Raw genomic sequence first — 27,028 nt, forward strand, 5'->3', positions numbered from 1 at the left:
AGAAGAGTTGGTTTTTATATGTCGACTTTCTCTACCTTTATTTAAGGAGACTCAAACCAGTTTACAGTCGCCTCCCCTTCCCCTCCCCACAGCAGACACCCTGTGAGGTGGTGGGGATGAGAGAACTCTAAGAGAACTGTGACTAGCCCAAGGTCACCCAGCTGGCTTCATGTGTAGGAGTGGGGAAACCAACCTGGTCCACCAGATTAGAGTCCACTGCTCTTAACCACTATGCCATGCTGGCTCATGCCCACCTGTAGCTGGACTCACAGAGAAGCCCCACCAGTAGCATCTATGACTTGCCAGAATCTTGACGAAGCTTCAGATCAATCGGGGATGACTAACGAGGGTTTGGTGCTTGGCGCAAGTGAATGCATTGGCTGCCATGGGGAAACCCGGTCAGGTGACCTTCACCCCCTCGTTTGTCTTTTCTTCTTCCCAGATGTAAACTCATTCCAGCAAACCACAAAATGGATCGATGATGTCAGAACGGAAAGAGGGAGCGATGTCATCATCATGCTAGTAGGAAACAAAACAGACCTAGCGGATAAGAGGTAAGGGTCATGCTTCAGAAAAATATTGACAACTAATTAAAATTGACATATCTGATTTAGAATGTAAAAACTTAATTTTTTTTCAGTTATGGAAAAATTGCTTCTTTCCCTTTAGAGTGTTCTTTCCCCTATCTTTCTCAAACTATACTTTTCCTTAGCAGAGCCTTAGTTCCTTCTGCCATTCTGACCTGTGCCCCTGTGTGTCTAGATTATCTTCAGATACTTCCAGACAAAGCAGTTTTCTGAACGAAACTGTATCAATTGGTGTTTTTAAAAGAGGCCAGACACAAAAGCAAATAATTAAGATTTGTGCTTGAAGGGACTTCTCCTTTTGTTGCGGTTGCGATGAGATTGCTTCTTTTTTCTTGCTGAGTTTGCAAGTTGACTGAGAGATTGCACACCTGTTGCTTAGATCTGCCTTTATCTTGGACAGTTAATTGGAACACTTACAAAAGATTAATTGCTTTTTAAGAGTTGTGATTGGCCTCTTACCTTGCTATATCAGATGTATCTCATATGCACGCACCTGCTGATTGGCTATTTGCACTTACGATGCTTATCTCTTATTTAGTGGTAACCAATCAGATATCTATGAGCCCCGTGGCGCAGAGTGGTAAGCTGCAGTACTGCAGTCCAGGCTCTGCTCACGACCTGAGTTCGATCCCGACGGGAATCAGTTGCAGGTAGCCAGCCCAAGGTGGACTCAGCCTTCCATCTTTCCGAAGTCGGTAAAATGAGTACCCAGCTTGCTGGGGGTAAAGGGAAGATGACTGGGGAAGGCACTGGCAAACCATCCTGTAAACAAAGTCTGCCTAGCAAACGTTGGGATGTGACGTCACCCCATGGGTCAGGAATGACCCGGTGCTTGCCCAGAGGACCTTTACCTTTTAATCAGATATCTAGAAATAAGCAGATGATTATGATAAATCAAACTTAGAGAGATATATGATTGATATTTTTCTGTAAAAAGGCACTGTGGTGACAAGCAAATCAGATTTCTCTGGCTGGACGTCTCAGAAGAAGAGATGAGATCTCTTGGTGTGATCTTGGATAACTTGGGCTTTTTTAAATAATCCCTAAAAGCGGTGAGACAAAAGCTGAAACTTGATTTGTTTTAAAACCACCATTAGCTATAATATGATTAAGCAATACTAGGAACGCTGACAATTTTAGCATTCATTTCCACAGTATTTGTGGGGTTAATTCTTTTGTGCCTTTATTTTCTCACTGAATAAAAAGAGTAGTTTCTTTTTCAATATACCGTATATACCCGTGTATAAGCCGACCCGCGTATAAGCCGAGGTGCCTAATTTCTCCCCAAAAATGGGGAAAAATTAGGCACCCGCATATAAGCCGAGGGTCGGCTTATAACCCCCCCCCCCCCCCGCAGACTTACCTGACCGGGCTCTCGGGAGCAAGCGGCACGGCCCTGGTGGCGGCGGTGGTGCACCCGGCAGGGGCTGGGGCAGCCTCCCTGCAGTTGCAGGAGGCCGCCCCAGGCCGCTCCCGGCCCCAGGAAGCGGCGGCGCGGCCGGGCGGGGGCCGGGGCAGCCTCCGTGCAGCTGCAGGAGGCCGCCCCAGGCCGCTCCCGGCCCCAGGAAGCGGCGGCGCAGCCGGGGGCCAGGGCAGCCTCCGTGCAGCTGCAGGAGGCTGCTCCCGGCGGCAGGAAACGACGCGGTCCCAGCGGCGGCGGTAAGTTCCCCCCTCCCTCCTCCCTCCTCCCTCCTCCCTCCCTCTACCGTATTGACCCGCGTATAAGCCGAGGCCGGCTTTTTCAGCCCTTTTTTTGGGCTGAAAAACTCGGCTTATACGCGAGTATGTACGGTAAATGTTTATATAGGTGTCCTGTTGAGAGAAAAGAACAGGCTCACTCCTTAATATTTCGCATTATCAGAATTAGAGGCAGAAAAGTTTCTCTGACAATATTAAACCCTGAAGATCTCTGTGGCTAATCAGTATTTTCATAGGCAAAGCCTAGAAACGTGTCTCGTGCAGAGTCTTTAATAGGGTGTGAGGGAGAATATCTCGCTACACTTCCACCTTCCCGTTGGGGGCAAGAAGCAGCCCTAAGGATAATTGTGATTCAGTTATAATAAATTGTGTTGGTCCTTGATTCTCATGAGCTGTTTTGAGAACTACGTTTTGGCTGAAAGTCAGAAATAAAGATTCCTGGTAGAGAGTTAGGAAGCTTTCCAGGAGACGAATGGCTGAAAAGATAAAATGGATGAGAAACTCTCCCCGCCTTCTTCATCCATAGCGCCTTTTGCTGTTACCTCTTACAGCTTTCTTGCTTTTGCTGATCTCTTTGCCCTTATTCCTATTATACTCTTACCTGGTAGAGCTGTACTCTTTCACCTCTGTCACCATGGACTCCTGCTCTGTTAAACAGTGCTGTCCTGGACACCTGCGTGGTTCCCATCTGCCTCTGTCCAAACACCTCAAAATACCCTTCTGCAGCAAAGCCTTTGGCTTAACCCCTTAAAACCTTCATCCTTCATTTCTCCCTCTGCCAAATATTGAGGCTGTACGTTCTTTACAGTGGGGCTCATCCCTTTTTATGCCATTCCGTAAAGTTCTGTACGCATCAAAGGAACGCGCTCTGCTCAAATGCTATGCTACTATCGTCTCTGCTCAGATGCTGCCTTACTGCTATCGTGAGTTGTGTGGAATGTGGCAGGTGTGTAACGGCGGGTGGCATTTCTGGGACATTGCTTATTAGGACATGGGAGGAAGATGGCTCCAGGGTGGCAGGCAAGACTGAAATGTCCCCCTTTTTTTGCTTCTTTTCTCCAGGCAAGTGTCTATTGAAGAAGGGGAGAGGAAAGCCAAAGAGCTGAATGTAATGTTTATTGAAACTAGCGCGAAGGCAGGGTACAATGTAAAACAGGTAAGTGAGGGAGGAATAGGGCCCCAAGGGCATGTCTTGTGGTAAAGAAGAACCCTGGTGTGGGTGCTTGGAGAAGTCTGAAAGTTTTATTTACCATACCAACTACTTCCAGCAATTTGTACTGAGAATTGGATTTATGTTTTATTATTTTAATTCATTGTAAGGTACCTTGGTATTTCAAACAGCATGTTAGGGGGAAACCCCGCCCCCAGTGGTCCATCTAGTCCAGCATCCTCACGCAGCGGCTGACCAGTTTTTCTGGAGGTCCAGCAGCAGCAGGGCACAGCAGCCAGGGCCTTCTCCTGATAAGAACCTCAGAAGAGCCCTGCTGGATCAGACCAGTGACGGCCAGCTTGGTGAAGTGGTTAAGAGCGGTGGTTTGGAGTGGTGGACTCTGCTCTGGAGAACCTCCACATGAGCAGCGGAGGCTAATCTGATGAACTGGATTTGTTTCCCCACTCCTACACATGAAGCCAGCTGGGTGACCTTGGGCTAGTCACAGCTTTCTTTGAGCTCTCTCAGCCCTGCCTACCTCACAAAGTACCTGTTGTGGCAGGGGGGAAGGGAAGGCGATTGTAAGCCAGTTTGATTCTCCCTCAAGTGGTAGAGAAAGTCGGCATAGGGTAACCATGGTGATTCCCCGTGCCCTGGCCTCTGGGGTGTGTTCATTTCGACCCACATGAGAGGTGACCTGGGCAGTGATTTTCCACTGGCAGGCAGCTGCATTTGGATCAATAGGATTTATTGCCAGAAGTACGAGTTGAGAATTAGGGCGCTGACATCTCTGGCGCCATACGGTTCACATTCATGGTCTTCCCATCAAGGCCGGGAAGGGCATCATCTCAGGATGCTGTTGGCTCTAGAGGTCACCTAGTCTAACCCCTGCTCAGTGCAGGAATATGCAATTACAGCATCCCCAGTGGATGTCCATCAAGCCTTTGCTTAAATTGATTCCATGCGCTGTGCAATATTTTACCAAATTACATCTCTGCTAGAGAAATCTTCATTTATTTATTTTTGCAGAGCAGATAATTTAATATTTAAATAAAAACCTTTCTTTGTCAATTATCCATCTTATTATAAGAATTATTTTAACCTTCCATACTTTAGATAATACAAGTCTGGCAACAGTTAGATTAAAGTCTAGCAGCACCACAGAAACCAACAAGAGTTTCAGGGTATAAGTCAAAGATCTCCATTTCTACTCTACTGGTGTCTGACGAAGGAAGCTTTAATTCTCGCAAGCTTGTACTCTGTTGGTCTCTGAGGTGCTACTGGACTCGAATCCAACTCTTCTACTATAAGCATCCTGGTTATCCTCTGAAACTAGATATGAATTAGTCACCCTTAACTTTTTTTGGAGGAGAGGGAAAAACATGGGAATGCGAAGGCCCTAAATTCCCTGCACAGCTTTCTAGCTTTTTGTAATGTTTCCCTAATTGGATTTATCCCTGCTTGCTCTGGCTGTTAAATCCACTTTGACTTAACTCTCTTGCCAAATTCCCTTTCGTAGCTGAGCCATTTAGGCACAGAACCTGGCTAGAGCACAATTTTGTTCCCTGCTTGAGCGATTACTTAAAAAAAAAAAGTCAGTTGTCAGCTGGGTTTAGTCGGCATAATTCAGTTGTTTCCTGCCAAGCGCCTTTCACTTCTCAAAAAGAGATTTTGTTTTTTTAGCCGCTGTCTTTTAAATGCAAAGGGAGCTCCAAAGCATGTTCTCACTTTGTGTCTCTGTGTCACATTTTTAACAATAAAGTATTTTTGCACACTCAGTAGACTACAGTATACTGTAAGCATAACTTTTATATGCACTGGGAAACCAAAAAATTAGTGTGACTCACTTTATTGCAATATTCACTTTATTGGGACCATAGCTGCAATATCTTCAAGTTATGCCTGCATGTTAGCCCCTTTTTTCTGTCTGGAAGCAAATGAGTTCTGGTACTTTGCAGATGAAAAAATCAGAAGAAATCAAAAGGAGATTGAGACTGGGAAGGGCAGCCATGAAGGAGCTAGAAAAGATTCTGAAGTGTAAGGATGTGTCACTGGCAACCAAGATTAGGTTAATTCATGCCATCATATTCCCTTTTACTATGTATGGGTGTGAAAGCTGGACATTGAAGAAAGCTGATAGGAAGAAAGTAGATTCCTTGGAAATGTGGTATTAGAGGAGTGTTATGGATACCCTGGACTGCCAAAAAAAAAAATCAGTGGGTTATAGATCAAATCAAGCCTGACCTGACCCTAGAAGTTAAAATGACTAAACTGAGGCTATCGTATTTTGGTCACATTATGAGAAGACAAGAGTCCCTGGAAAAGACAGTCATGCTAGGAAGAGGGCAGCAGGAAAAGAGAAAGACCCAACAAGAGATGGATTGACTCTATGATGGAAGCCACGGTCCTCAGTTTGCAAGATCTGAGCAAGGCTGTCAAAGAGGACATTTTGGAGGACTTTGATTCATAGGGTCACCAGGAGTCAGAAGCAACTTGATGGCACTTAACACACACACACACGCTTTGCAGATGCACGGCATTTCTTTTATTGTGTATAAAAATAGGTTTGGAAGAGAGTCTGGGGGGTGGGGTGGGTGGGACAAATGTTACGTTTATCCCCCATGCTGTTGGCCTCTGTGTTTCTTAACGGTGTGTTTCTGGTTCTTTCCCCTTCCAGCTTTTCCGACGTGTGGCCGCTGCCTTGCCTGGCATGGAAAGCACGCAGGACAAAAGCAGAGAAGACAGTATCCTTGACTGATACCCCGTTTCCCGGGGGGGCGGGTAAAGGGAGGCACGGGGTGTTGAGAACTATGGGATTAAGATGACCTGTTCTGGATTTGGGGCGTGGGTCCTAAATTAAGCCGCTGAGTGGAGGGCAGAACTGTTCAAGCATAGGAGTTCAGAAAAGGGGGATTTTGGGCTTGTGATGCCCAAGCCCTTGAGTTGAGCCTCTGATGCAGAAGGTGTGTTATGCCAGAGAGGGCACTGAAGAAAGTCCCTGGAGTGCAAATAAACTTTTGTGTGACTCAGACAAGTGAGCCAGTCCGCTGGCTGATGTTTAGAATACTGTCCAGAGCCATGGAAAGGGGCCCTGGTTCAGTGGTAGAGCATCTGCTTGGCATGCAGAAGGTCCCAGGTTCAATCGCCAGCATCTCCAGTTAAAGGGACTAGGCAAGTAGGTGATGGGAAAGACCTCTGCCTGAGACCCTGGAGAGCCGCTGCCGGTCAGAGTAGACAATACTGACTTTGATGGACCCAGGGCCTGATTCAGTAGAAGGCAGCCTCATGTGTTCTTGTGCTAGCTGAAGGGAAGCGAATTCAGCCCTCAAATGCCCTGATCCAAAGGCCTTTTATGACTCGGCTTCATGCAGATAGTGCAGGTTTCTGAATCCTGACTTGTCCTTGGTAGCATGGATGAACTAAGCAGACACAACCTGTAGCCATTCGCTCATACCTGCTCCTTCCTGGCTGTTTATCATCTCCTGTACTGCTGGCCCCAGTCAGGGTCATGCGCAGCTTGCTCTAATCAGTCTGAGAAGGGAGGGCTGTCTCAGTTGCTGCCACGGGAAGGTTGAGGTTCAAAGTTCTGGGCTGACGAAATGATCCGTGTGTCATCATTGCAGAGTGTCCAGTTCTTCACCTGCAGAAGAAAAGAGCAAGAGTCCAGTAGCATAACCGAGTAAGTGAGCTGTGTACTCACAAAAGCTCATACCCTGCCAGAAATTTTGTCAGTCTTGAAGGTGCTCCTGGACTCTTGCTCTTTTCTACCGCTACAGACAGACTAACAGGGCTACCCGTCGTGATCTGTCTCTGTGGAAAGCACCACATTTAGCCGTACAGAATGGAAATCCATCAACCTTGTAAAGAAGGATTGATGGAATCACATTCTGGCTGTATTTGAAGAAGGGAGCTGTGGCTCGCGAAAGTTCACACCCTGCCAGAAATTTTTCTCAGTCTTGAAGGTGCTTCTGGACTCTTGCTCTTTTCTACTGCTACAGACAGACTTAACACAGCTACCCATCGTGATCTAAGTTCTTCCCCTGTTAGTGGTCCAGACGGGAGCCATCTGGGCTGGGCAAAGGAGAAGCGGTCATGTGCCGGGAAGAAGGGCATTTGTGCTTTAGTATTCTTTGCCCCTGTTTCTGCCCCTGGGGTACTTCCGGACATCCACAGGGATGGACCCAGCAGAGGACTTCAGTGGGCAGAAGCCGAGGGACTTTTCACCTCTTCTCCCCCCCCCCCCCCCGGTAGTTCCCCACATGTTGCCGGAGATTTGCTATCCTCCAGGAGCAGTATCGGGGGTGGGGGGTGTCAACATTTTGGGCTTCAGTGGAAGGAGGGAGGTGAGAAAGTTGCACTCTGTGGATGGAAATCCTCTGTGAGATCCATCCCACAGCGGGCCATTCCCTCACGATGCAGCAGTCACACACATGTGGAACTCCCTGCCCCAGGATGTGGTGATGGCTGCCAACTTGGAAGGCTTTAAGAGGGGAGTGGACATGTTCATGGAGGAGGGGGCTATCCATGGCTACTAGTCAAAATGGATACTAGTCATGATGCATACCTATTCTCTCCAGTATAAGAGGAGCATGGTTGTTATATTAAGTGCTGCGGAACACAGGCAGGATAATGCTCCCGCAGTCGTCTTGCTTGTGGGCTTCCTAGAGGCACCTGGTTGGTCACTGTGTGAACAGACTACTGGACTTGATGGGCCTTGGCCTGATCCAGCGTGGTCTTTTATGTTCTTAACCAATATGGAGAGGATGAGTTTCTAGGTTAGAGGGAGGGACTTGGAAAGCGGGTTTCTCACACTATTGATGAAAGAACGGGTTAATAAGCACCGAGGCAACCAAGAGATTTTTCGTTCAGGTTCTGGTTCATAAAGAGACCAGCTCTTGGACTCGGGTTCACTTCCGATGTGTTGCCCGTACTGAAACATTCCGGGCAGTGGGCCTAGGAAAGAGATCCTGGTGCAAGGACGCTTTCATCCAGGCAAACTCTGCCTCGCCCCCCAGGTAGTTCCACATTTGATGGCACCACATCTTCTTCCTGAACTTTGAAATGGACCTCTGAAGCACCGGGATGAGACAGTCTAGCTCTATTGCATGGTGGGCAGCCCTCTTCCACTTTGTTTCCCTTAACGACTTTTCCTCCCCCAGTGATCGACATCAAACTTGAAAAGCCGCAAGAGCAGCCAGTCAGCGAAGGGGGTTGTTCGTGCTAATAGTGTGTGTGTGGTCTTCTCTTCCCTTCCTCCAGACCATCTCTGCTTCTTTCTCCTTCCCTCTCTCCATTCCCCTCAACTCATTGACAGCGGTGTGACTCTTGGCTTGCCCCTTTCCCTAGCCCCCTACCTGCCCCCCCCCCAGTAACGTAGTGCAATTCTTCATTTGCTGCCTGTCTCGTGAAGATGATCTGTTAGCTTCACAAGCACAAAAGAGAACGTCGGTGTCTTTGTTATTTATAAGGAAACACACACACACCCGATAGCCAAACTGATCCTTGTGTATTCCAGTAACTTGATGGGGGGGGGGGGAGTTTCAAATTAGGTTGAATCTCTGTTCCCTTTTTTTTTTTTTAATTGCACTTTTAAAAAATTGTGGAAATGGCTACGATTTGGACGTGATGAGCAAAAGGCATGCAGGGTAATACTTTTAGCTGGAAAAAAAATAGCCAGCCCTCAAGACAAAGCAGTGTAGCGGAATCATAATGTTGAAGCAAAACCAAATAAGCCTGCTTTGCCTTTTCAGTCGAGGTACCTCTGACCCTTTTTCTAAACAGTAGCCTTTTGGCACGGTGGGCCTGCCTGTTTCATTTAATCCCCCCCCTCGTTTTGTTTCCGTCTCTTGGTGTTGGATAAAGCCGGCTTCTGACACCTGCTGAGATGCTTTAGAAAGGGAGGTAGAGGTGTTACGCAGGCAGAATTTCGAAAGCTCTTTTCTCTTGAAGGCCCACAAAATAAGTAAATGTAATTTTGCAGTGTATGCATTGGGGAGGAATGCCTTCAAAATTTGGAGCGGGGAAGGCACGGAGAAGTTTTAAAGCAATGCAGGTTCTAGCATTAAAGATAGTTTGGTCTCTCCCAATAGGTAAATGGCGTCCAAGCTGCCAAGGTCCGATGTGAAGCTAGTATGTCACGAAGAGGAGGAAGGGACAGGAGAGGCTATTCCCTAGTATGTTTGAGCTGAACAGAAGTCGGGAGCATTTACTTGTAAAAGGTAGATTTGAAAGGGCTCTTGGCTGAGGGAAGGGAGTATGAGATGGAAACAACCTTACATTTATGCAGACTTTTGCCTTTATTTTCAGCATTTTTTATAAATGTAGGGTCTTTTGAGTCCAGTATATTCGTTGATTCTCCGTAGTTTGGTTAAGTTAACCGGTTGTTTAGTATTACGTTTAACTGAACTATACTTTTAACCATGGTTTCTTTCGATATTTATTTTCTCTGCTTTGATTTGTTCTTTTTTTACCGTCGTTGAAGGATTTGTTTTAATCCGTTTAGAGCTTTGCCGATGTCCCGAGATGTAGCTACCAGTGAAACACTTGAGACGTGCACACGCAAACACTTGCTTTCACACTCTAGAAGTGCACTCTTAAATCTGTACTAGTCCTTGTGAAATTGCTGTGTGAGTTAACAAACACGATTTGTAAATACATTATTTGCAGGAAAGGTATATTGCAAGGGGGGCAGGGGGTACCACACAGGAAAGGCCTTGTGTCTCTGAGTGACCAAGTGGGAATGGAATTTAGATTCTTCTCCCCCTCTTTCCTTGAATTCCCTCCACAATGGGGCAGAGACCCCCCCCCCAAAGAAAAGTATCCTTAGCTTCAGATGTACATTTTCCAGCGTTGTGGAAATGGAATGGCAAACGCATCACTTCGACCTGAGTTTCCAGTAACTTTGCATATACCAGTAATGTCATGTTAAGGGGCAGAATAAGACATTTAAAAATGCTTTATAATGCAATATTAATGAGGTGACCTTTTTTTAATTTTTTGGGAAGTAGCACGTCTGGAAAGATGCATTTAAATATGGCGATTCTTTCCCTGAGAAGAAAAATGGTGACCTGTCTACTTTTCCTGTATTGTTGTATTCTTAAATGTGCAAAAGAAAAGAAAAAGTTCCATCTTGCTGCTTTTTAATATTGAGTTTTTCCGTGGCTTGGGTTCTTAAAGCAATGAAAATGTGTACACGGGTTGGATTTTTTTAAACATGCACAGAATTTTTTGCTTCCAATAAAGTATCTAATCAAAACACTAAAGCACCGCGGCGCCGGCTTGTTTTGTTCTGCAGCTCAGGAGAATAAGGTGACACCCGTTTAACCCACCCCCCTCTAGCCCTTGGGCTCTGCCACCCTGTGTTGTTGTTGGAGCGGAAGTGAAGATGGAGTCATTGGGTTCTGGTTCTTGCTTGCTTCTGTGTGCCCACATTCGCTTTTGGCCTGGCCACCACCTGCAGTTCCGCTGTCTCCACCTGCCTGGCTCTCTCAGCTGCTACAGCAATGGGGGGGACGATACCCACACCTCCCTCCTCCATGGCTCACTTGGCTGGGGCAGGAGCTACAGCTCACACACTGGCTCCTCCTCCCCTGCCTACCAGACTCGTGTGGCGCCAGGTGGATGCCCTTCCCTTTTCCAAAATGGCAGCCAAGGTCTTGCGATCTAGTGTCACAAGTTCTCGTTCTTTTCTGATAACATAAAGTTTTATTCCCTTTTTTTTTTCTTTTTGGAATTTTTCTGCAAACCTGGGGGGGGGGCTCTCTCTCAAGTGTGTAGAGAAATACCCCCTACCTGTACTTGGCCCCATTCTCTAGATTTTTTCATCCACACAGGGGCTAAGTTCAGAATTAAAAATACTTGGTTTATAAACGCTAGACATGAAAATATAAACTAGTTTGGTGTTAACTGATACAAGACGCCTGCATTTTATGTTGGGGAAGGGGAAGAAGTTTCTTGGCGAGTGGGCCCCCGATGGTAGGGTAAGTCTAGAAGCGGGCCTCACTTCAGAGTTTGAGAAACCGCTACCTTAGTGTGAAATGTGGAGGCATGCCAAAAAGGTTGGGGGGGGGAGCTCTGAGGTGACCAAAGGGAGAGCACCAACTCATATTGCATGTGGTAGATCACACCAAGGATCACATCCTAAATGACCCACCTTTTTTCACACACCCCAGTGCTGACCCACAACTTCTGATCAACACCTACTATCAACCATAATGCTTCTGATTTCTGCACTGGACATCAGAATGTTGTTACAGTCAATGGAGGTGGGTGGGGAATAATAAGGCCTCAGCATTAAATAAAAAGTGCCATGCCCTGGCAGGTCTAGAATTCTGCTCGGAGAAATATCCTACAGGTGTGCATTTATTTATTTTGTGATTTATAGCCCGACCAGAATTTCCCAACCTGTGGGTTGGGACCCAGAAGTGGGGGGGACGGTCCGCAAAGCCTCTGAAAGTGGGTCGCGGGCCAGCCCTCCCTCATGGCTTCCCTTCTCCTTTCTGTTGCTCTCTTTTGCATTTTGGAAACCACGATCCAACCTTGGAAGCAGTATCTTCCATGTCATACATTAGTTGGTATTTTTTCTTCTTCATTGCAAATACATACTGATCACATAAAACCTGCCCTAATGGTTACTAGAGAGCGTTTCATAGAAGCCTAGGGGGGATCGGAGGGGGCAACGGAGGAGAGGGTGGTCAAAGGCTTGAATGTGACTTCCGTATGCAAAGGCTGTTGGGATGCTGCTTGCTTGGGGTTCACAGTGGGAGGCAGTCATTTTGTGGCTGGCTCTGGCTCCTGCGGCGGCCGTTTTGTGGCTCCAGCCTCAATCTTGTGCCAGAATTCCAAAGGTGCCAGCAGGCCAAAAAGATTGGGTACCCCTGTCTTAGAAGAAGGGAGAGCGTGCCTGCCTCCATCCTTTGCACATGTCTGCCCTAGGAAAAGAGCTAAGTATTTGTCAAGCCCACACTTCAGGGGACCTGAAAAGCCAGTTGGTGGCACCCACGTGAAGAAATTCCCCTGGGGGGCTTGTTTAGAGCACGGTTACCCATGAGGGGGAAACGAAAAGCACGCGTTCACACACCAGGCCACGCTCCACAGGCTTTGCAAGTCTTGGCACTTTCCCCCGCCGAAAGTCCTGAGGCAGCAAAGGAGCAAAGCCATGGTCTGACCTCCGAAAGCTTACTCCTCACCAAGGTATTTATTTACTTCATTTGTGCCTAGGGTTGAAAACCTCCAGGAGCTCGCTAGAGTGCTCTCGGGATTACAACTGATCTCCAGGTGACAGTCAGTTCACCTGGAGAAAATGGCTGCTTTGGAAGGTGGACTCTATGGCATTATACCCCACTGAAGTCCCTCCCTTCCCCAGACTCAGCCCTCCTCAGGCTCCAGCCCCAAAATCGACGGGTATTTCCCAACCCAGAGCTGGCAACTCTGTTTATACCCCTGCCTTTCAGGGGTTGCTGAGTTAACCTGTTGTAGCGAAATCAAAAGTCTGTTTATTTCAATACCTTTATGGTGCCGCTGGACTTTTGTTTGATTTGGCCACAAGACCGCTTACCCCTCTTCAATACTCCAGTCATACAATCATCAAATCATAGAGTTGGAAGGGACCACCAGGGTCATCTAGTCCAACCCTCTCTACAATGCAGGAAATTCACAACTACCTCCCACACCCCCAGTGACCCCTACTCCAAGCCCAGAAGATCGCCAAGATGCCCTCCCTCCCATAGTCTACCTAAGGTCATAGAATCAGCATTGCTGACAGATGACCATCTAGCCTCTGCTTAAAAACCTCCAGGAAAGGAGAGCTCACCACCTCCCGAGGAAGCCTGTTCCACTGAGGAAGCGCTGTAACTGTTAGAAAGTTCTTCCTGATGTTTAGACAGAAAAACTTTTGATTTAATTTCAACCCATTGGTTCTGGTCTGACCTTCTGGGGCAACAAAACAAACAGATCTTGGCCTCGGTTTTTGTTTTTGTTTTGTTTTTGTTTGTTTTTTGCTGCTTGGATGCTTTGCTTGAGGGTAACACTTACATGCTTCAGGTTCGAGACTGGCTGGTAGTTGGCAGGATCACGATCCGGTGATGTTTTTTTCAAGAGCAGTTTCCCCACCACCTCCTTCAGCATCTCCAGGAAGACCCCTGAAGTGAGGGACAGATTTATATTGTCTTTCAAGGGAGCTCGTACCCAGTGGCTGATCTACAAAGAAACTAATGAAGCTTAAGCTTCAGGGACCCTAATCCCGGAGGAGCCCTGTAGCAACTTTTCTTTTTAAATAAGTGAATTTTTGAACAAAATCGATGGAGTATTTTTTAGTGGCCCTGACCTGGATGGCCCAGGCTAGCCTGATCCCGTCAGATCTCAGAAGCTAAGCAGGGTCAGCCCTGGTTAGTATTTGGATGGGGGACCACCAAGGAAGACGAGGGGTTGCTGTGCAGAAGAAGGCATTGGCAAACCACCTCTGTTAGTCTCTTGCCATGAAAACCCCAAAAAGGGGTCGCCATAAGTCGGCTGCGACTTGACGGCACTTTACACACGCACACATTTTTTAGTGTTATTAAAATAAGGCTATTTTAGTGATACTCATAAGCCAATGGGTTGAAGTCCTTAATATGGCCTTGGAATATGCTCTAATACCCATTTCACGTGGCCTCAAAATGTCCCTGTAATTGGTCAAATTTCAAAATTTTCTTGGGGGCTTGCAGCGCCCGAGCCCCCAGCTGTATGGACTCACTGAGCTCGCGAGAATTTATTCATAGCCTACATTTTGGCAGCTGGATCCTCAAATCCTTCGTTGGTGCACGGCTTAATAATTCTGTAACTCAGCCCTTAAGCTAGAGCCGATCGAAACCATAAAAAGACACCTGAATTCTCCATTCAGGCTGCACTCCTCTCGCTTGTGCATTTTAACACCAAAAATCAGATTTTCACCTCTTTATCCTAACAAGCCCCCTCTCATTCTCTGTTAGAGAATGAAACAATACATCTGCCATAGAACAATCCCATTGAAGATAACAGCAGTTACCCAGACCTTGTTGCTGGTGGGAAGGGGCTCACTGTATGGCCCATTTTCAAGGACTCCACCCCACCACCCTGTTCGCCATTTGGGCCTCGAGGTCCTTGCAAGGGCAGCAAGGCCCTTTGGACCTTGTTGGATGTTGCCCAATTGTTGCTGGTTGCAAAGGGGGCCCCATAACAATTCAAGCTTCAGGGACCCAAAAATGTAGGTCCACCACTGCTCATCCCTCCTCCAGGCTAGCCTTGACCAGCCAGGAGGGGCATGGATCAAGGAGGCAAGTGGTCAGCTTCGCAGCTGAGAGGACCCTGTCCCCATCAGACTGAAAGAGGCACCTGAAATGGTCTAAAGTCACCCCCCCCCAATTATTCAGCATCAAGTGCTGAGTAGTCCATCCACTGATGCACTTGTGTGTGTGTTCTCCCGCAGTCATCAAGAGCGCTCAACGATTGGGTAGTCTGCTAGCTGAGGGATCTCCGAACCAGCCTGTGGGCATCTTTGCAATTTTAATGGCTGCCAGAGAAGGTGGAGCCAAACCTTGAGCTGTGGATATAGCTTTCCATGGCCCTATCTTGACTCTTGGAATATGTACATAATCAGATTTAGCGCTCCCTTGGCCCTTTCAGTCTGTTACCCGCACATGGTTCACGTGGTTAGATGTTGCAGTATCTTTATGCTAGTGCAATCATTCGTAGCTGAATTTTCATGTGCAAACCAGAGACGCCAGTGGTTAATGTAGCACACTGATAGAGCAGCATCTAACTCTGTGTGGATGGAACCTCAGTTTTCAATAGGATTTCCAGGTCCCTCTTTGCCACTGGTGGGAGGTTTTGGGGGCGGAGCCTGAGGAGGGTGGGGTTTGGGGAGGGACTTCAATACCATAGAGTCCAATTGCCAAAGCGACCATTTTCTCCAGGTGAACTCTATCGGCTGGAGATCAGTTGTAATAGTGGGAGATCTCCAGGTAGTACCTGGAGGCTGGCAACCCTAGTTTTCAAGGCACTTCACACTTACAACCACAGCAGTCTTTACAATAACCCTGCTGTTAGCTCCACAGGCGGCAGAGCTCAATGGCATATCTCCCCCCCACCCCAACACTTCCTGCGAAGAAGGAAAGGCTGAAGGGGGAACAGAAACACACGCTGACCCAGGTGCAAACCACAGTTCCTTATCCTCCAGCGGAAAAGCCTCTTGTTTGCATGAGGACAGCCGACAGCAAGCCCTGCCTTACAATTAAGAGTTGCCAACCTCCAGGTACTTGCTGGAGCTCTCCTGCTATTACAGCTGATCTCCAGCCGATAGAGATCAGTTCACCTGGAGAAAATGGCCGCTTTGGCCATTGGACTCTATGGCATTGAAGTCCCTCCCCAAACCCCGCCCTCTTCAGGCTCCGCCCCAAAAACCTCCTGCCAGTGGTGAAGAGGGACCTGGCAACCCTACTTACAATGACCCCATCCTATTTTTTAACAACTTGGCAGGTGCCAAAGGGCGTATTGGCGGGTCCTGTGGGGCCCCATGCGCACCATGTTGAGGAACTCTGCGCTAGCTGAGGACTGAAGGGAGGAACGGAATGAAGTACTTGAGCTGCTGCAGATCCCCCTGGACTGGAGCATCCCTTAATGAGTGGGAAATTGTTGGCTGTGAAGTGGAGACTTTATGGCAACCGGCCCAGAATGAACCGAGAGAGGTGGAGGCTTGCCAGCTCTCGATTCATGATATTGCTTGCTACTCCGAATGCACGCGCTCTCGCTCTCTCTCTGTCCCTGCAGCAGAACGGATTGACTATATCTGATTTTGTAAATTGGTTTAGCAACACGGTTTCTTCCTCATAAATAGTGAAATGTCTGGAAGGCAGTGAGTTAGGTGTGTGTGTGTATGTAATGGAAGGGGACCCACAAGGACACCCCCACCCGACCACCACTTCTTTCCCTCTTGCTCTGCCCCTTCCACAGCTGGCAAAGTGCATTCGGGGTCAGATGAATGTTGTTCATGCCCTCTAAAGGAGTTGGTTAAACAGCCCCATTCAGCCTGGGTCCTGATGCAGGAGAAAATGGCTAAGGTATAGGGTTGCCAGGTCCCTCTTCACCACTGCCGGGAGGTTTTTGGGGCCGAGCCTGAGGAGGGTGGGGTTTGGGGAGGGGAGGGACTTCAATGCCATAGAGTCCAATTGCCAAAGCGGCCATATTCCTCCAGCTGAACTGATCTCTATTGGCTGGAGATCAGTTGTAATAGCAGGTCTCCAGCTAGTACCTGGAAGTTGGCAACCCTACTAAGATACCAAAGGCTTGCTTATTTATTTATTTATTGAATTTATAGCTTAAGATCAGGGGCTATGCTGGGGGCCAGATAATAAGCCCCAGGGACTTCACCACAGCCCTCTGAGGTAGGTTAGGTGGGGGCAGAATGACTGGTCAACCAATAAATTGAATGGCAAACGGTGATTTGAACCTGGTACTTTGCTCATCCAATAGGTTAACCTCAACACCTCGCAAAGATCTTCACCTGACTTTCCTCCATTCTTCCTTTCCTACTTGCAGTTTTGACTACCAATGATCCAAAGTAGTTGCCGTTTGACTCCAGAGGTGCTCAGCAAACGGTTCCAGATATAGGGTCATGTCTGACAGACATTCCATGGTCAGAAGCAGTTTCTTCCTTCTTCCTTTAATCCCATGATGTCCTAAAATGCCAGGTAGGTGTCAAGGGACTGAGTGGGGAGGGGTTGCCAGCACCTGGATGGGAAACTCCTGCAGATTGAGGGAGGGGAGGGACCTCAGTGGAGGACAATTCCACAGAACCCACCCTCCAAAGCATCCACTTTCTCCAGGGGAATTGATCTCTGTAGTCTGGAGATCACTTGTAATTTTGGGAGTAGGGTTGCCAGCCCCCCCGGTCACCGGCAGGGGATTGGGGGGCAGAGTTGTCAGATCCAGGTTGGGAAACTCCTGGAAATTTGGAGGTGGAGCCTGGGGAGGACAGGGGCCACAGTGGGGTACAGTGCCCTACAGTCCACCCTTCAAAGCATGAATTTTCTCCAGAGGAATGGATCTCTGTAGTCTGGAGATGATCTGTAATTCCAGGGGACCCCCAGGTCCCACCTGGAGGCTGGCATCCCTATCTGCAGTTGAAGGCTGGCAACCCCCCTTGTACCCAAAGTTGCCAACTCTGTCTTGGGAAATTGTGTTTCTTCTAAACTCGGGGGAATATAATGGAGTCTGCTCTCTGAAACTGCCGTTTCCTCCAGGAGAACTGATCCCTGTAGCCTGGAGATCAGTTATAAATCTGGGAGAATTCCAGGCTCCATGTTGAAGTTGATAACCCTAGTATTAGGGTTGCCAGCTACAGGTTGGGAAATACCTGGAGATTTTGGGGGCAGAGCCTGAGGAGGGCAGGGTTTAGGGAGGGGAGTGACTTCAATGCCACAGAGTCCAATTGCCAAAGTGGCCATTTTCTCCAGGTGAACTGATCTCTATCGGCTGGAGATCAGTTGTAATAGTGGGAGATCTCCAGCTACTATCTGGAGGCTGGCAAGCCTACCTAGTACCAGCACCTACCTTGTTTTAAGATTACTCGTGGCCTGATGCAGTTAATTGTTCAGGTTTAGAATGTTTCTGTGTGGACAAGAAGGACCCTGATTTCATACAGTGCAGTGAAGAGCAACTTTTATTATCATTAAATAGCATTTTTTTCCTTCCAAAATATACATAATTATTAGTGCTTTAAATGACAACATTGACAGAACCAAGCTCTGCAAACTGACACACAAAACCCAGAAGCTGAAATGTGGCTAGAAAAGCTAACCAAAGCAAGGCCTTCGTTGGGTTGTGGGTTCTGGGTGGAGGGAGAGAGCTCGCTGCGTACCCTTCCGCCTGCAAACCGAAAATGCCACATGAAATCCTGAGCCTGGAAACTGCAGATCAGCTGTTCCGGGTCTCACTGTCTCGCTGGCAACCGTATCCCTCTGTTCAAGTGCAAAACAGCACAAAATATATACGTGATGTGTTGCGTTGCCATGTATTTTGGATGCCTCTCCCTTCCAAATACACACAGCCAGCTCTGTGTACTCGTTCGTTGCACCCGAGCCCAAAATTTATAACTTTCTCTGAGTCAACGTGGCCTTTTGCTTAAAAAGCACAGCCTAACACGTACGTGCTAAATCGACCTGTTGCCCTCTGCCTATTGGTTAAATCAGATTGTGTGCTTTGTGGCAAAGGGAAGTGAGAAAAAGAGGAATTTTCCTTTCCTAGACCAGAAAAGCAGAAATGTAGTTGAGGCTGCTCCCTGTACCAACAACAGCCTTAGTCATTGTGAGCTCTCCGGTTGTTCCTCTACACAGCTACAAAAAGATGCACATACACAGAGTTCCAGGTTAAAATGGAAAGCAGTTACCGTAATGGGCCGGAGATGATGGGTGCCCGCTCTCTTATCTATTCAACTTGGATCAATCAATCAGATTCAAAATGTTGAGCAGTGTATTGGAAGTGGGGGGGAATCTGTGGTGGTTGGTTTGGGGAATTCCTGAAGATTTGGGAGTGGAGTCTGGGGAAGGTGGGGTTTAGAGAGGGCAGTGACCTCAAAGAGGTATAATGCCATAGAGTCCACCCTCCAATTCAGCCATTTTATCCAAGGGGATTGATCTTCGTGGCCTGGGGATCAATTGTCATTCTGGGAAATCCCCAGGCCCCTCCCGGAGGTTAGCAACTTTAGGTGGCTGGAAACACCCAACTGCTGGCTGAAAAAAAGAGGGTTGCGGGTTTTTGATTGAGAGAGGATAAGAGGGTTCCTGAGATAGGCAGGGAATCCAACGGGGTCTTTTGGAGTGTCTGTACAGAGTTAAAGCTTGTCTGGCTATTATTTCCAAGTGTGAGCCTTTGAGCAAAAATACATAGAAACAACCAAGTATAAAGCACCTTCTGTGTCTGATGACTTGTACCATTTGTAATAACAGAGTGGGATCTATTCTCTGTACTAAAAGAATCGGTGAACCATAGAAAGATAGAAAGACAAACCACGCCCTCCTCAGGCGCCACCCCAAAACCTCCCACTGGTTGTGACGAGGGACCTGGCAACCCTATTCTGTTTGAATTGGCAGACCACACTGTCTGGCCTTCGCCTCTCTTTCGCCTAGGTCTGCTTGGTAACAGAAGTGTTTTGGTAATTTTATTTAAAATTATAAATCACCTTTTTGGAAAATTATATAATTCATTACATTTAAGTGTATAGTAGTATTTTTTCTCTTTACATATATGTGCTTTGGTTACCACTCCCCTATTGATATTTTGCATAGTACCTGGAGGTTGGCAACCTGAGGTTTGGGATGAGGGGGGGTTAGGATTGCCAGATCTAGGCTGGGAAATTCCTGGAGATTTGGGAATGGAGCCTGGGGAGGGGAGGGACCTCAGTGGGGGTACAATGCCATAGACCCCACCCTCTAAAGCATCCATTTTCTCCAGGGGAACTGATCTCTGTAGTCTGGAGTTGAGCTGTAATTCCAGGAGATTTTCAGTGCATGTTAAGTTGCCTGAGTATACTCCTTGGCCTCTCTACAGTAAAACTTTGTACAATTTTAATTGGAAGATAAAGTGGAATTTTAGGCAACAAGAACCACCTCTTGCACTTTTCTCTCTATAGTTGCTCCACAAGGGAAGCAGCGCCCTCTGCTGTTCTGACTACAGCACTGCAATTCCCTATGTGGAAGTGGTTTTTTCTTTTTCTTTGAACACTCTTAGGAGGGGGAAAATAAGTGTCGATCAATTTAAAAATAAACTATAATTACCCTCCTCCAAAGAGGGGAGCACATCAGTTGGGGTTAAAAAAAATTCCTGAAGTGCACTGTGGAAATGCCAGGACACAAACAGTGCCCTCTCTGCATCTCCCATGTCCGCAGTTTTATTTTCAAGGGATTCTAGGGTTGCCAACTCCAGATTGGGAAATTCCTGTAGACTTGGGGGTAAAGCCTGGGGAGAGTGGGGTTAAGGGAGGGGAGGAACCTCAGCAGGTTGTAATGCTGTAGAGTCCACCCTCCAAAGCTGCCGTTTTCTCCAAGGGACTGATCCCTGTCGTTTGGAGACCAGTTGTAATTCCAGGAGATCTCCAGACCCCACCTGGAGGTTGGCAACCCTAAGTGACACCCACACTGATGGCAAGCCTTTGAAATCGACGCGAGAGCCACTGCACGAGATCGGACCAACGATCTCCCCAAATGCACCACCTAGTCCAGCATCCTGTTTCACACGGCAGCCAACCACATGCTCTTGAAGACCCCACAAGTAGGGCAAGGAGAGGCCAAAAACTTTGCAATCTGTTCCCCTCAAAGCATGACAGTCACAGAGTTACTGCCTTTGAACATGGAGGCTCCAATTAGTCATTTTGGCTAGCAGTAACTAACGGATCTCTCTTCCAAGAACTGGCAGCTGTGCTAGAATCATTCGAGCAGTTACTTAAACTACCCCAAAGAGTCTGGTCCCTCTGGTACTTTCCGCACCCCCTTTAAAAAAAACCAAAAACCTACCACCTCAATCCTTCTGTTCCTTTGACTATGTGCAGCGACATAGGCAGTTGCCCATGCCAAGTTAGTCCAGCATCTTTTGGCAAACGTGCCTCTACCTCCCCACGACGGTCCCTCCCCATCTTATAAGAGGCAAGAGACAGATTTCAGACTGACATGGGGGGTGGGATACCACGTTTGATCTTGGTCCCCAGCAACCTTACTCCTGCATTTAGAAGCATGCAGAAAACATCATTGGTACATGCCAGGTGGATTATGGCTGGGTTCAAGTTCTGCTTGGTTTTGCTGATTATTATAAAGTCTATTAGTCAAATTCTAGTTAGTTTGTCAGATTTTAGATAATTCTGGATATTTCCCTTTTAATAATGTTCTTTGCATAGTTTTTTACAAGTTTTTGTAGTTCTGAGAAGCATACTCTTTCCTGTTATTATTAATGCTTGTTACCTGGACTTAGTACTAATTACCTGGACTTATTATTAATGCTTGTTCCCTGGAGCCCTATGGCACAGAGTGGTAAGCCTAAGAAGGGCGGGGTTGGAGAGGGGAGGGACTTCAATGCCATAGAGTCCAATTGTCAAAGCAGCCATTTTCTCCAGGGGAACTGATCTCTATTGACTGGAGATCAGTTGTAATAGTGGGAGATTTCCAGCCACCATCTGGATGTTGGGAACCTTAAGTGCAGGGGATTTTCTGCATTCCCAGTTTCCTTGCTTGTAAGTTCCTGTTTCTTGCGGGGGGGGGGGGGGCACTCATGTTCTTCACGTGTTTAGCTCCTTCTAGTGGTCAATTCTATATCACAGAGGTTTATGTCTGGTGTAAAAACCTGCACTTTAAATCTGCAGGGAGATGTGCCAGACATAAACGATGGGAGAAGAGCCAGGATGCTTTGCCAATGGCTGGCGTGTTCGCTCTCAATTAGCAGTGCTCCATCCAGGCTACAAAAGCTGACTTTCTACTTCAGGGCCAACCAACTGGTATCTCTGCCATCCAATGAAGCTGATGGACAGAACATTCAAATAGACGAAAGGAAATTCTTCTTTACACAACAAGTGATTAAAAGGTGGAACTCACTACCAGAGGATGTAGCGATGGTCACAGGCATAGATGGCTTTGAAAGGGAGTAGACTGAGGAGAAATCTATCAGTGGCTACTAGCCGTGGTGACTGAAGGAAACCTCCATGTTCAGAGGCAGTCAACCTCTGAATACCAGTGCCAGGAGGCAACATGAGGGAAGGCCTCGGCCTCTATGCCCTGTTGTTAGTCCTCCAGAGGAATTGGTTGGCCACTGTGTGAGGCAGGATGCTGGACTAGATGGACCCTCACTGGTCTGATCCAGCAGGGCTCTTCTGCGGTTCTTATCAGGGGAAGGCCCCAGCCTCTCTGCCCTGTTTCTGGCCCACCAGAGGAACTGGTTGGTTGCTGTGTGAGACAGGATGCTAGACTGGATGGACCACTGGACTGATCCAGCAGGACTTGTGTTCTTATGAAGGCCTCGGCCTCTGTGCCCTGTTGTTGGCCCTCCAGAGGAACTGGTTGGCCACTGTATGAAACAAGATGCTGGACTAGATGGACAGCTGGCTCTTCTGAAGTTCTGATGTTCGTGTTATCTGGGGCCCAGAAGCCTTCCTAAATTTCCATCAAGACAGGATTTACCTACAGTTTCACTCATGAGGTAAAAGAAGAGGGGAGTTGTAAGAAATGGAGAAACTCCACATTTCATTCTTATGTTTCTCTTCTGGGCACTGGATCTAATCCACAACTAGGAAGCCCTAACTGCTAGATACGATACCAGCACCACTATGGAGCCTGACAAGGGCCAGTGTGTGTGGCAACATTTGGCCCCAGCTAAGTAACCAAACAGCCCCTGAATTTCAGAAGTCAGCCGACCTGATTCAAAGGAGCCCCTCTATAAAGTCAGCAAACAATTTGTGTGTGTGGTGGTCACTTAAGAAGCCCATTCTTGGGCATTGAAGAAGGTTGGCCTGGCCCTGTCAGTTGGAATGCACAAGCTTCCATACTCCACAGCACCCCGTCAGAACTACGAACAAGTTTAAACCTTGCAAAATCTCACCAATGGAAATCGGCCTAACCCAGAGGGACCTGCGCTTTCTCTCCTTTGTGGTTCTCTACTAGCTGCGAGAAGGAATAGCTACACTCCAGGAGTAGACCTGGACCTGGAAAAAAAGAAAGAAATGAAGCTTCAAATGTTCCGACAGAAAGCCAGAAAGTATTCCCCAAAACTGGCTACGATATAAGTGACTATGGTCAACAGTTGCATGGAACTGACACGAAATTCTGTAGCCAATTCAGGGGATTCTCAAGGGTCAACATCTATGTGGCCTACACTAACCCAACCTTGACTCAGATGGCCCAGGCTAGCCTTATATCAGATCTCAGAAGCTAAGCAGGGTTGGCCCAGATTAGTTCTTGGATGGGAGACTACCAAGGAAATCCAGGGTTGCTGCGCAGAGGCAGGCAATGGCAAACCACCTCTGTGTGTCTTTTGCCCTGACCTGGATGGCCCAGGCTAGCCTGATCTCGGCAGATCATGGGAGCTAAGCAGGGTCAACTCCGGCTAGATCTTAGATGGGAGACCACCAAGGAAGTCCAGGGTTGCTACGCAGAGGCAGGCAATGGCATGCCACCTCTGAACATCTCTCGTATTGAAAACTCCAAGCGGTCACCATAAGTCGGCTATGACTTGATGGCACTTTCCACCACCAAACACTAACCTAGCTCCTCTAAGGCCTGAAATCCCTTTGGATTAATTCCAAGGAGAGGGAGGGAAGATTTCTAGGCGAGGGCCAAAGGGAGAGGTGCTCTCCCTCAACGCACTGGCAGAACACGGCTGATAAAAAGGGGGCACTCGGGTGGCATGGCAGGGCAATGAAGCGGACTGCTATCTCCAAGATGCCAAGAAGACCAACGGACGCCATAAAATACGCATAGTCAGGAAATGCCATGGGGAGTGCGAAAATGGCCATGGAGGGACCGTGTGTGCGTGTGCAGAAGGGAATCTTACAAGAGTCTACAATACAGAGCAGATCCTCTCCGGCCCCCTTAGGAAACAACGGAGGCTTTTCAGTCGAGCAGCTGGCCGCATACGCGGGAGACAGACGGACGAGTCCTAGAACCAGCACGGCATCCACATGAAGGACCCCAGAGCGGCTCCGGTGGCCGCTCCTGCCAGCAAGCCCAGCGCCATCTGGTCTCCGGACACGCGGTATGGGTCTTCACGGAAGATGACGTGGGTCATGCCGGGTGCTGCGGAGGGGAGGGAGTTGGAAGACATAAGTCAGCCTCGCATTTATTTGAAAATACTTCCACCGTGCCTTCTTGCGATGCGGCAGACATGATAAAACCGAAACATTTCCAGAGAGCATTACCATCTTCAAATAATAATCTCCTGATGGTCCCCGGACCTAAGAGCATGAGGCTGTCCTCAGCTAGGGTCAGGGCTTTTTCAGCCTTGGCCCTAGCCTAGAGGAGGCTCCCTTTCTAACATAAGAACATAAGAAAGGCCATGATTCTGAGAGCTCCCCAGGCCCCACCCGGAGGTTTATATCACAAAAATAATAACCTATGCTGATACATACAGATATAGCTGAAAGACAAATAGCAGCACGTAGGCTCACTAATAATCTGTCTAGAAACTTAAATTATACTCATATGAATCCCAGAAGGAATAGAATAGAATAGAATAGAATAGAATAGAATAGAATAGAATAGAATAGAATAGAATAGAATAGAATAGAATAGAATAGAATCATAGAGTTAGAAGGGACCACCAGGGTCATCAAGTCCAACCCCTGCACAGTGCAGGAAATTCACAACTACCTCCCCCCCACACCTAGTGACCAGAAGATGGCCAAGATGCCCTCCCTCTCATCATCTGCTTAAGGTCACAGAATCAGCATTGCTGACAGATGGCCTCTTCTTAAAAACCTCCAGGGAAGGAGCGCTTACCCCCTCCCGAGGAAGCCTGCTCCACTGAGGAACCGCTCTAACTTTTAGAAAACTCTTCCTAATGTCTAGATGGAAACTCTTTTGATTTAATTTCAACCCGTTGGTTCTGGTCCGACCTTCTGGGGCAACAGAAAACAGCTCGGCACCATCCTCAATATGACAGCCCCTCAAGTACTTGAACATGGTTATCATATCCCCTCTCAGTCTTCTCCTCTTCAGGCTAAACATACCCAGCTTCTTCAACCTTTCCTCACAGGACTTTGTCTCCAGACCCCTAACCATCTTTGTTGCCCTCCTCTGGACACGTTCCAGCTTGTCTACATCTTTTTTAAATTGTGGTGCCCCAAACTGAACACAGTACTCTAGTTGAGGTCTAACCAGAGAGGAGTAAAGCGATACATCAGTTCGCCTGATCTGGACACTATACTTCTGTTGATGCAGCCCAAGACTGCTCAGACAAGTCTCCACCATCCTATAATTATGCATTTGATTTTTCCTACCTAAATGCAGAACTTTACATTTGTCTTTGTTGAAGTGCATTTTATTAGTTCTAGCCCACTTCTCCAGCCTGTCAAGATCATCCTGCATCTTGGCTGTGTCTTCTACCGTATTTGCTACCCCTCCCAATTTAGCGTCATCTGCAAATTTAATAAGCATCCCCTCTATTCCTTCATCCAAATCATTTATAAATATAAAAGGAGTATATACATATGTCTTTTTTACTCGATGTACAAGTTCTCAGGCATTAACAGCATGCCTATTATAGAAGTCTTATGGTTACATTCATTTGTAATTGTTTTTTTCTTGGTTATTTCTTGGATTTTTGTATAATAGGCATGCTGCTAATGCCTGAGAACTTGTGCATTGAGTAAAAAAGAGATATATATACTCCTTCTAGGATTCATATGAGTATGATTTAAGTTTCTAGACATATTATTAGTGAGCCTACGTGCTGTTATTTGTCTTTCAGCTATACCCACCAGGAGGTTGGCATCCCTAAGTCAGGAGGACTTCGAGCAAAAGAAGAGGGGTGGGAAACCAGCATTGCCTGGGCCTGTGGCAAGCGACCATCCGGGCAATTCACATTTGATGCCACCAGATGTCACCGCAACCTTGATAATGCTGTTTAAGCCAGAGGTCCTGAATTATGTTGCATGATGTGAAGTACCTTTTGGATGTCTTATAGTAACCTGATTTATACTTACCCTGTGTGGGATATGAAAATGATTGTGTATGACTATACACTCTTTAGAAGCAATTTTCTGAAGGACTGAAGAAGGATTATACATTATTGTGAATTTGAAACGGCCGTATCCTATTGAAGATTGTGGCTTCTCATTCATCTTGAATATTGTACTTGAACTCATATTACTTACTTGGTACTCTGCTGAGACCTTTGAAAGACTTTTTGCCCTTTGATTGTATATTTTGTACATACTGTGTGTTGGTTATAGTGTGGTTACTTCTGTTTGTAAATTGTATGTATATAGGTATCTCAGTAGTTTATATAAATTGCACCTTGTTTGTAAATGTTCTTCGCTCCTATACTATTTTCCTAACCTTTGGTATTAGTATAGAGGTGCCTGTTTCTCCCCCGCTACCTGGAGATTGGCAACCCTACATAGAGTCCACCCTCCAAAGCAGCCATTTTCTCTTGGGGAGCTGATCTCGGTAGTCTAGCAATCAGCTGTAATTCTGGGAGATCTCCAGACCACCCCTGGAGGCTGGCAACCCTCGACCAGATAGTGCCACTACCTGCTCTGTGCCATGTTCAAGAAGCAAAGGGCAGAGAGAGGCCTTTCATGCCAAAACCGTGTGCCCGGGATGCAATCTGGACGGGCCCCTGACCCATTCTTACCAGGATCTCTGTTGCAGCCAAATGCCTGGAAAGTGTCTGGCCAGCCCCGTTCACAGGAAGGATGCTAAAGGGGAAGGGAGGTTCTGTCCGGGAGGCACACCTACCTCCAAACTGGTTGCCGTAGTAATCGGAGCTGATGTACATCGCCTGGTGAGAATCTAGGGGCAGCGTCTGGTAGTAGTCATCGTTGTAAGGATCATACATGTGGACCTATGAGGGCAAAGCAAGACACAGCCACACATTAACAGGA

General features: G+C 47.4%; 2 protein-coding genes across 3 annotated transcripts in view; one reads left to right on the top strand and one right to left on the bottom strand.

Annotated features, from left to right (window-relative positions):
• Positions 1-8,717, top strand: part of RAB6A (RAB6A, member RAS oncogene family) — a 71,590-nt gene extending 62,873 nt beyond the window's left edge. For both annotated transcript variants that reach the window (XM_056858085.1, XM_056858084.1), the window contains exons 5-8: positions 443-554; positions 3,348-3,441; positions 6,113-6,179; positions 8,595-8,717. In XM_056858085.1, coding sequence (XP_056714063.1) covers positions 443-554; positions 3,348-3,441; positions 6,113-6,179; positions 8,595-8,659 — 338 coding nt within the window. In that variant the 3' untranslated portion in view covers positions 8,660-8,717. The remainder of the gene's footprint in view (positions 1-442; positions 555-3,347; positions 3,442-6,112; positions 6,180-8,594) is intronic.
• Positions 8,718-24,081: 15,364 nt separating this feature from the next.
• The window catches only part of PLEKHB1 (pleckstrin homology domain containing B1), a 34,589-nt gene continuing 31,642 nt past the window's right edge, over positions 24,082-27,028 (bottom strand). Inside the window, exons 6-7 of the mRNA XM_056858087.1 lie at positions 26,883-26,988; positions 24,082-24,218 (exon numbers count right to left, since the gene is read on the bottom strand). Of these exons, the coding sequence (XP_056714065.1) occupies positions 24,082-24,218; positions 26,883-26,988 (243 nt within the window). The remainder of the gene's footprint in view (positions 24,219-26,882; positions 26,989-27,028) is intronic.

This window comes from Euleptes europaea, chromosome 12, assembly GCF_029931775.1.
Source record: "Euleptes europaea isolate rEulEur1 chromosome 12, rEulEur1.hap1, whole genome shotgun sequence".
In the NCBI taxonomy this organism is placed as follows: domain Eukaryota; kingdom Metazoa; phylum Chordata; class Lepidosauria; order Squamata; family Sphaerodactylidae; genus Euleptes; species Euleptes europaea.